The sequence below is a fragment of the Squalius cephalus genome (assembly GCF_949319135.1).
Source record: "Squalius cephalus genome assembly, chromosome: 12".
In the NCBI taxonomy this organism is placed as follows: Eukaryota; Metazoa; Chordata; class Actinopteri; order Cypriniformes; family Leuciscidae; genus Squalius; species Squalius cephalus.
The window spans coordinates 34,422,293-34,433,621 of record NC_137133.1 but is presented as its reverse complement, the minus strand read 5'-3'; the positions used below and the strand labels follow the sequence as shown (position 1 = coordinate 34,433,621).

The following is an 11,329-nucleotide window of genomic DNA, read 5'->3' as shown; positions in this document are numbered from 1 at the left end:
GCAACATATTAGGAATACGGGCTTTCATGGATCCCGCAGGTATTCACACCTAACCGTATTATCAATTATCGAAGCCGCGTAAACGTTTGGTACGATTTTACGCGCAATGCATGATGCTATTTTGATTAATAAGAACATATTAAAAAGGGTTAATTTATCATCAGGTAGATCTTAACAGTTTTTTGTTCAGTTGACATCCAACAAAAGTTCCTGTGTTGACGAAATATTGTGAGGGAATGCCAGCGTGTTCTTAATATAAATAATTCAACTAAATCTGTCATTCTTGATGTCTGTAATCGTATTTTCACTAAACGTCACCATAGGCTGCCAATTCAAATTTCCAATTTCACATAGGCCTATCAGAGATACAATTCTTACTAGTAAAAATCATATTTTTTTATATCAATATATAACTTACTGTTACTAGTACAAATATTTTCACTATTTGAAATGTTAATTCTTGATATCTGTAAATGTTTTTCAATATGTTACATTTGTTATTTCTGATATCTGAAAATGTGTTTCTGATATAGCAATAATTAGCAGAGTAATTTCAGATATCTAAAATGGCTTTCTTACTGATCACATTCATGACATCAGAAATTAACATCGTCAGTATAGTGACAATCGAATTATTGTCAAAAATCAACATTTTTACTAGTGGCAAGTCAATTGTTGATATCAAGAATAGATATTTGCACTATAACCACTCAATCAATTATATCAATAAAATTTGATTTTTACTAGTAAGAATTGTATTTCTTTAAGAAATCGATTCTTGATATCAACTAGCCGATTGTGACATTTAACCAGTGAAAATACAATTACAGACATCAAGAATTCTAGTTTTTACTATAGTTGAAATGTAATTCTTGATATCAAGTGATGAAGTTATGATATCAAGAATGAACATTTAGTGAAAATTGAATTGTTGATATCAAGAATTCATATCCTGGGAAAGAGTAAAAGTTAAAACGGCTTGCCATAATGGGGAACCGTTTATGCATCTGGATTATATCGCTGTTGCTTCTGCTGTCTGGAGATGAAAATCTTTTCCTGCTGAGTAATATTACAGCTTCTTCAGATCAGTGTTTAGGTTCATCTTAAAGCATGATTACAGAGAATAAAAAATACAAGGTTTTCCTATAAGGCATAACTGAGCTTCTGAATTTGAGGCCCACGTTTAAATAAATCAGCCGCTCTGATCATGCATTTATAGAGTTTCTAAATGTGACAAATGTTGTTTGCATTATAGCAAGAAGACCATCATTTTCAATTCTTTATCTCAGTGTTTACTCCAAGATCAAGAGTGCATCATCGTGAAATCCCACTCTTTGAACTGTTGCTGTTAGCGTGATGCAGCTGCAACTATTAAAATGCGTTTTGATTTGTTTAATGTTTTACAGCCATTGCTGGAACAGAGAGTTACCAGCAGAAAATGGAGGACTGGACGGGCGTTAACAGATCTTCATTTCCTTCAGTGCACGGAGTCAACGGCATCGACAAACCAGAAAGTGACATTAAGTACAACCAGGTGAACTTTTCATTTATGCTTTATTTATTCTAGCATGAGTAATTATAAATTAACACAATTACTTGTTTCATTTCCAATATAAGCAAGCGACATAAAAATAAAAAGGTTTTTTTTTCGCAGTGATGTCAGAAAAGTCCCAATTGGGTCCCAATTTATTCTTGGTGTGAACTGTGAAGAATACTTTTTTTTTTTTTTTCACTTTAAAGAACCTTTTGTGAAATGGACTAGATACCAATAAAGAATCTTTATTTTTTTTTAAAGTGGAGAGATCGTGTGGATCTTCAAACCTTGTTTTAATGTTCATAATCTCTTTTTCTAAATTGTTTATTCAGAACTGATCTTGTACGTTCCGTCGAGTATTATTGCATCATCATTTAAAATGATCACAAACTTGTTGATTTTATTTTATTTTCTCATAATATAATTTTATGTCTTTGTTATTTGTAGTTTTTCTTGGTGCAAAGGTGTACAATTCTAAATGATACCTTTAATTGTTTTCAGGCTTCATCAAATTTATCGGGATATGTTCCCGCGTGCGCGTACTCCGCTAATCAGTACGGGGTTTACGGAGGGCCCGCCGGGAACTACGGGCACTGGCAGTCTCAGGGCGCGAGCCTCAGCCATCCGAACACCGGGGCCATGATCCAGAGCCCAAACCTGCACTGCGCCATAGCCTTCAAAAACCCGGCCCGGGACGGTAAGAGGCCACCTGTCCTGAGCACTCAGTCATCCACATGATGACCTCTGCACACAAACAAGAAATCGGTTTTCAAAAGTTTAGTAGAATATGTGTGTTAGGTTTTGCAATAAACACCACAATAGGAACCTTAACGGAAAAATAATGTAAAATCGCTGCAGTAAAACATATTAGTTTGTAAGCTATGACTTATAGGCTATAGAAATAAAAAGCTAAGGTTGTTTACTGACTAAAAGAAAGAAGTAGCCTAAGTCCCACCAAACTGCGCAATTCAGTTGTAAGAAATTAATACATTTATAGCCTACTAAAATCAAAAAATTGTTAATTCGTTTTTTAATGTCTCTGAATAAATGCCATATTTTAAAAATAGATTGTGTTATTGAAGTCATTCAGTAAGTTATCTGTTGCTGAAGCAGCGTAAAATTTGGGTGTACAGTGATACAAACTCTACGAAATCTTATATATCAATGGACAAATTTAATCTAATTTAATCCTATTTATATTGATTTATGTGCTTGGATTATTTAGATCAAAACAAGACATGGTTTGTACTGATTATTGACTTCATCCATCCGTCTTCCATGCCGCTTATGGGACGCGGCAGTGCTGGATGATGACGTGTACATCAGGGTAAATTATACCAGAGTAAAGAGGTTAGATGAACGTAATGAGAATGTTCTGGGAACACTGTAAAAAGTGATCAGTTGACTTCACTTTTTTGTGTGTGTGTGTGTGTGAGGAAACCCGTTGCCTTGAAATTATTAATAAACTTAATGCCTAATTAAAAAAAAAAAAAAAAAATTGTGAACTTGACAATTCCACATAACTTAACTTTTCATTTAAGCAGTTAAGTTGAGTCAACTGACCACTCTTTAAAGTGAAGGTTATAGGGGAACGTTCTATTTGCGTAAAGAAAACTTTCCTGCTATAACCAACATAGAACGTTTGGATGTCTGTTCTGGGAACCAGAAACTAACGTTCACAGAACGTTCTAAAAACCAAAAATTGTTAGCTGGAATATTGTTAAGAAATCTATATGCATAAGTTTACTGTAAAAATGTTGATGTTTTTTATAGCTAACAAAAGCGATCTCTTTTTATAAAGCAATGATGACATGATTTCCCTGCGTAAACAATATGTTTATAATTGATAAAAATGTTATTCTTTATGCTGTTCTTATTTTATATGTGTTTTATATTGCAGTTTGTTCATTTAGCTCATTAGTTGCATTATTTGCTGTGTGACGGCATGGCGACTTTGTCTTTTATGCCAATTTTAATGCACACAGCTGCCAGTTTTATTACTTAAAGGGAATAGTTCACCCAAAAATGAAAATTCTGTCATCATTTACTCACCCTCAAGTTTTTCCAAACCTGTACGAGTTTCTTTCTTCTGCTGAACACAAAAGAAGTTATTTTAAAGAATGTTGGTAACCAGACAGTTGACAATAGCCTAGACACATAGTATTTTTTTTCTCAATGGCTGTTTGATTACCAATATTCTTTCAAATATCTTCTTTTGTGTCCAACAGAAGAAAGAAACTCATACAGGTTTGGAACAACATAAGGGTGAGCATGTAATGACATCCCCTTAATGTAATGTGTCTCTTTAAATTTACCCCCCAAAATTGCAGTGTATGTCACTCAGACTTTATAAAGGAAGCTATCAGCTGAAAGGCTCGTTTTCATCTTGTTTGCTACATAAACACTCCTCTCTCTTTTGGCTCCAGCTGTAGAAAGAAAGAGTCCTCTGAGCAAACAGCAGCACGACGTTCACGGACTCTCAGAGTCATAAGAACACAAAGACCAGCAGAGAAAACTACTATCATCTGTTCATCCTTCAAAGACTCGCTCGTCTGGATAAAACGCACCTGAATGTTTCACACCATCACGGAGAAGTGGGATCTGAAGCTGTGGAGACAGAGACACCACAGAGGATTTCTGCAATATTTGCAGTAGATTTTTTTTTTCTTGTTCTTTGGTGTAAATAAATTTGGCGTCAGGCTGCAACATTGTTAGAGTCATGCGCCTTATGGAAATGAAATGAAACTGTCATTGCATTTTCGTGACTGTATGATATTGAATGGCCTGTAGGCCTATATATATATATCTATTTTTATAAATTCATTTCTGCTTAATAAAGGCATGTCAAAAGTGAACTGTCTTTCAGCGTATCAATTCGATGGCTGGTTTCGGTCACAGATAACATGTTTACAGAGAGATTATGGGATTTCACGCTGAAAACCTTGTGAATAAACAGATGGACGATGCTGTCAAACTGTTGCCACAGGTCCGTTTAGCTGACCTTAAATGTATATAAGATCTATTACGATGAATAATAATATCAACTAAATTGCTTTATAAAAATAGCAGTTTTTTGGCGAGTAACGAATGCGAGCTAAGATGCATTATCTTGTCTTAACATAGGTCTATATGTTAAATAAATACACAGAAATAGGCCTTACAACTATTAAATACAATAAAATTTGAAAGAACGAAAGAGAACAAACGAAAATGCATCATATTTCCTGACGGGCATATGCGGAATATTTCCAGATTATTCTTTTTTTTTACTTGCTTTTTTTTACTTTACGTGAGTATTTTATTGGTGTACACTGAAAAAAAAAAAAAAGATATATATATATATGATCAATAAGTTATGACAACATATGTTTTGCCTTTAGCTCATCAAAATAAATTAAGCTATACCAGATTCATATTATTTTTTTAAGTCAGCTTAATGTAATTTAAATTGAAATAACTTCAACATCCAAGCTGATTAAATAAATGAAGGAAGCAATTTACATTGGTTTATTTTATTTGTAATTTTATGCATTGAGCATACAATTTACCTTTCAACTTTTTAGTTGTTCGATTTTCTTTTACTTTTTTTTAAATTAATGATAATTATAATAATAAAGCAAAACAATTGGGGCTTTGGGTTTGACGTTTTAGCGGTTTTTTAAAGAAAATCTGGAGTTTACATTTTTTCTAAATCGGCAGGACTGAATTCAGCACTTCAAAATCCCGCAAAATCTTTTAATTAGCATATTTTTACTGCGTCTGTCAGATGAAGTTCACACTGTGAAGTGTGTTGAACTTGAACATCTGGGTTTACTTTTAGCACAAGGCAACTGCTTGGATTCATAATTAAATTAAGTCATTTGAACGAGGTGTAGAATGTAGAATCAAATGATTACACAGTTATAAAACGCAGTTGTTGTTTTTTTTGGGGGGGGGGGGGGGGTGACACTTTACAATAAGGTTTCATTATACAAACTAGGCTAAGTATTAATAATAATTACAGCATTTATTAATCTTAATTCATGTTAATTTCAACATTTACTAACATATTATTAAAATCAAAAGTTGCATTTGTTAACATAGTTAATGCACTGTGAACTAACATGAAGTATTGAATTTTTATTATAACTAACGTTAACAAAGATTAAATGTCTTGCTCATTAGTTCATGGTTAATACATTAACTAAGGTCAAAAAATGAGACCTTATTGATACTTTGCAGTCACGTGATATCTGGCGGGCAACAAACGCTGTTAGTGCATCCAATCGCACAACAACTATCTGGCATGTCGTGTACACCTCAAAACACCAACTTTTGTATATTAAAACTGGAAACGTCCTGGCAAGATCCTTGATTATTTACTGGTTTTCGTTGCTAGAGAATGACGTTCTTGCCCGCCAGCCAGTACAACTGACGTCACGTGCAATGTATCAACAGTAAATGTCACCGTTTTTTTAATAAAACAAAGACTCAAATATGTGAAACCATGAGAAACGTTTTATTGCAGATTTGAACGCTATATTTGTAGATCTAAGCATGCATCACTTGTCATATTTACACAGAGGGATTTCAAATAAAACTAGGCACACCATGAAAACAACTATATCCTGGAAAAAAGTTGGTTATTAACTGTGGGCAAACTTTTTGGTCCTATTGGTTCTTCCCGTCTAGAGCTTCTTATTCAGAGCTGAACTCTTGACAGTTGCAACAAACTCTCAGCTCAACTCAGTGAACCAAAGTGTTTTACCATCACATGACCAATAAGCAAAAATGCTAAATATTGAGTTCTAGTATATGCTCCATGAGACTATATGTTTGAAATATTAGACTCAGTCTGTAAGGCCCTGGAAGTCAAAAGTGTTGCAATGAAGATTGGCATCAATCTGTCAATGTAATTTATATGATTCACATAATAGCCAGTGGAACACACAAGTTTGAAACTTCATTGAAATTTTTTCTTTCATTTAAATAGGGAAATAAACAGTTTTGGGGTTTTAAAAATTGATTGTGTATATATGTAGCCTATATGTGTGTCATGTTTACATTTTTAAAACCCCAAAACTGTTTATTTCCCGATTTAAATTAAATAAAAAAAATCTAGATTTCAATGAAGTTTCAAACTTATATGACATATGTTATCATATATTCACACTTTAGATCAGGGTCCAACTCTCACTATTAACTAACTATATTAACTTTTGCCTCAAAAACCTGTAATTATACTTATTAATTTTTAGTAAGTTAGTTGTTAAGTTTAGATATTATGTAGGATTGAGGGATGTATATGATCATGCAGAATAAGGCTAAATTAACATGTGCTTTATAAGTATAGCCAATAGTAATAGAACTGTTTTTATATATTTTAATATATTGTGTTCCTGTGATCAAAGCTGAATTTTCCACATCATTTCTCCAGTCTTCAGTGTCACATGATCCTTCAGAAATCATTCAAGACATTTATAATGTTACAAGAGATTTATATTTCAAATAAATGCTGTTCTTTGTCCATTTTCACAGCCAACATAAGAACGTTTGGATGTCTGTTCTGGGAACCAGAAACTAATTACTGGGATTACTGGGAACCAGAAACTAGCTGGGATATTGTTAAGAAATCTATAAGCATGTTTGCTGTAAAAATGTTGATGTTTTCTAGCTAAAAAGCAATCTCTTTTTATAAAGCAAGCGCTTATGATGACATGACTTCCCTGCGTAAACATGATTTCCCATGGTTTCACAGACAGACAGATATATAGATAGATAAATAGACAGACAGACAGACAGATATATATAGATAAATAGACAGACAGACAGACAGACAGATATATATAGATAAATAGACAGACAAACAGACAGAGATATATATATATATATATATATATATATATAGATGGATAGATAAATAGACAGACAGACATAATGTCTCAGACTTTTGGACCCCATTGTAAGGCTTTAAAGAATGATGATATTCATATCATTGTGTTTTTTTAAGACTTTGCAGGCAAACAAAGAGCTGGTAAAGAAATACATCACATCTTTGAACACCTTAATCCACGTCTCAGACATAATCCTATACACAAAATCCTAATTTTCTGATGATGATGATGGAACACGCTCACAGCATCACAAGAAGAGACGAATGTCAAACCCTGAAGCTAATTATGGGGTATTATGGTACACGCTTTGTTGTGTAGAACTAGTTTTGTCTTTTGTTAGTTATGATTGTCCTCCACACCTCGGAAGATCATTAATCTGGTCCAAGTCAAACACGATTAGCTGTATTTCAGGCCAGAGGGTTTGAACGTCTCAGTCAGACAGCAGGCGCCGTGAGATGCTCTATACAGTCAGAGCGTGAAACCACAGCCTGACGTCTCCTGCACTGCTGGACTACCATCACACACTCATTCACAAGCACCACACACAGAACAAAACGTGTATCTTAATATCTCATAGACCAGCTGATGGGTTGCTATATATAATTGTGCATTGCAATAGGATAAAAAAAATAAATAGGCTTATCAAATTTGAAAAGGGAGGAGGAAACGCTTCCATATCTTTTGTTGTTGCTGACGTCAAAGGTTTTGTGTTTGACAGGTTGCATGACAAGCCCTCATCTTCAAAAACCATGAATAAAAAAAACAAAAAAACATGCCATTAAATACTGCTTTACTGGCAATGAGATTTTGTGCTGAATTCAAAGTGTTTTGTATCGTGAATTGTTGGCTATTTTTAAACTATCGAAATATAGACATTTACAAATAAAATACATTTGTATTATTACAAATAAATGATTCAATATTATTAGGCCTATAAGGTTCATGACAATATGAATCATTTTCAATGTTTGATTTTATATTTTGCATGAACAACAATTTTGGGTAACACTTTTAAGGTGACATGTTACTATACACTGTAATAATAACAGTAAACTATGCATAATTAACTTGGAGTAACTAACCCTAAACCTAACCCTAACTCTATAAGTACGGTATTAATATTACTCAGTACTTACATGAGTAATTACAATGTAACTACGTATATAAATAAATAAATAAAGTGTAGCCCAATTTTGTCACAGCACTTGATGACAATAGTTTGGTTGTATGAGATCAGTTTATAATAATGTAATGTTTTAATGAATCACTCAAGCGATTTGCAGATCCTGTCTAATCCAAAATCATAAGTGTTTGATCATATTTACATGTATGCATTTGACAGACACTTCTCCATAGTGACTTCAGTGCATTCAGGCTGTACATTTAGATGTTTGTGAGCTGAAACACTATTCTCAAAACCACTATTTAAATATGTATTTTAATACAATCGCATGGCTTTTTTGTTGACAGTTCATTGAGTTCAATAGGACAGTTTCGGTAAAATGAGCCTGCACTTCCCAACACTAGAGTCCCTGACACCAAATTGACACCGCTGAAATAAAGAATCACAAAATGACTCTTCTTTACTAGTGTGTTTCTTCCCCATTCATCAAACACATCCTGACGTGCAGCTTCATGGGAAATGAGCTAATGGATGCGCATGTGATCTCAGCAGTTTAGGGTTACTCTGTTTGTTGAGCACTTACACAAGTGTGTGTGTTGCCCATCTATTTCTGTCGTTTAGCCCATCTTGGTCTTCAAACCCAGGCTTTGTCTTCTAAACAGTCTCGGTTTGCTCTTATATTATAGTCATCTACGGCCGCTGAGGAAGCCTGCGGTTCTGATCCAGCGACGGGCTCAGCACTTCTTCTGTTTGTTTGGGTGATGATATGCAGGCTTGGCTTTGAAAGATGGCTGGACTGACTGACCTTTTAGAAGTCCGGCATACTAAAGGATATAAACTATTATCCGGAAGTCCATAAAATGATGGGTTTTATGAGGTCCCTCCGAGCATATTCATAAAAATTACGTTTTTTTAATTTTTTTAAAGTGATTAACCATTTTTGCTTCCCCAAAGAACCTTTCAGTGAACAGTTCTTAAAAGAACTAATTGGTGTCAAGAACATTTGAAGAACTTTTTTCCACTATAAAGAACCTTGTGTGGAATGGAAAGGTTCCGTGGAAGTTTAAGGGTCTTCATGGAATCATCAATGCCAATAAATAAGCTTTATTTGTAAGAGAGAGAGTGAGAGAGTCGAGGCTGTATTTGTTTTAGTTGTGGCTTGTGTTTGAGCCAGGCAGCTTGCAGAAGTAATGCTGAGAATATTTGCATGAAATAAACAGGAATTTCCTCTTTTTGGCAAAAAAATAAAAAAATAAAACTTTTATTGCTCAATGGTAAGATGGCGTAAGATGATCTCAACGTTTCCACGCTATATTTAAATATTAATAATAGTTAATGATCTAATTTTGTGTCTAGAAAATAGTGGCATTGCATTATGGTGAATATCTCAGTCTTTTGTGTCTATTTGTTAATAAGAGATGTGTGGACACATTGATGGTTTTAGATTTGTGGAGTAGAAATTACAGTTTGGTAATTTGAGGTTTAAAGAAATGGCACAGAAGTCCTAAGTGGTCCCAAATTTTGTAACTATTATTTTTATTTATACTTATTGTAATTCAGTGGGTTATTATTCAATAATAATAGATGTATTTCAGACACTTTTCATTAAAACCTATTGGTGAAATCTTTAAGTTTGAATTCATAGTGTTGCTATTATGACATCTTCAAATGTGGGCAATTAAGCATGTCAATTTTCATTTGCCTATAGATATAATGTGTCTTTCAGATGAGTCTCTTTGGCTGGGATTCTGCTTTGTCATCGGTAATAAATTGTAAAAACCACAATTTTAAACAGATTGGAAGAATGGAAATAAATGTTGTAATGTTATTTCCATCAAGAGGTGCATCAGTTTTTGGTCCAGATCTTGTATTGTCAATGCAAGAGTCCAGCTCTCTGTAAAGTCTCCTCCAGCACATCCCAAAGACTTTCAATGAGTTTAAGCTCTGGACTCAGAGGAGCCGATTCATGTGTGAAAATGATTCTTCATTCTCTCTCACAACCATTCCTTCACAATCTGAGTCTGATGAATCTTGACATCTGGAAGAAAGTCATGATGTGTCTTCATACATGGTTGTTTAAGAAATGAAAAGCTACACACTCCATCAGTTAGGGTTAGAAGAACTGTTGCCAAACATATAAAATTGCAAGAAACATAAAAATCACTGCAATAATGATCCAAGCATAGACTCGGGTACTGACCGGGCAGTATGTTACAATTTAAAAGTAAATGCACATTTGGGGCTCAGAAAATGTTATACTGTTTAATTTTTCGACACCGATCTTGCAAGAGCCAAACAGGCTGTACATTTTGTGCTCAAGTAACTGAAGTACAAGAATCCTCCCCTCTCACCAGCAGCCCACCCTATATGACTTCACTGTATCCCATAATGCAATGCTCCTAATGTTAACAGCTTCCTCATCTGCGGGCAATGCAAGAAACAGATGCGAAAAGCTGCAACACTGTGCCAGTGTTTCTACAAAATGAGCTTTAATATGCAGTCAGGATCCTGATTTAAAGATGTGAAAATATAAATCCAAAATGGGATGCATTTACTGTTGTATAATTAGTATATATTTGCCTGCATTATTTAATGAAAAGTTGTATTTTGCAATAACAAATTAAGGTTTGTGTTTCCACAGATGCAATGACTAGTTTTGATTCTCCTGAAGAAGAGAAAAAAAGACGCCTTTGCTTGTTAGAGACCGTCTGTGCTTTCAACAGTGTTTCAAGGTGGGTCTATTTCAAAATCACCTACCATGATTGAAAGACCTGGATAAGAGCTTTCTGCGGTCATGTG

The 11,329-nt window shown here is 34.2% G+C and overlaps 1 protein-coding gene across 1 annotated transcript; it reads left to right on the top strand.

Moving 5' to 3' along the window:
- The first annotated feature begins 6 nt into the window (after positions 1-6).
- Positions 7-4,848, top strand: pax1b (paired box 1b). Its single transcript, XM_079889435.1, has 4 exons — positions 7-39; positions 1,407-1,534; positions 2,036-2,231; positions 3,961-4,848. The coding sequence occupies exons 1-4, from the start codon at positions 27-29 to the stop codon at positions 4,023-4,025; spliced, it is 402 nt and encodes a 133-aa protein (XP_079745561.1). The 5' UTR covers positions 7-26; the 3' UTR covers positions 4,026-4,848.
- Positions 4,849-11,329: the final 6,481 nt, after the last annotated feature.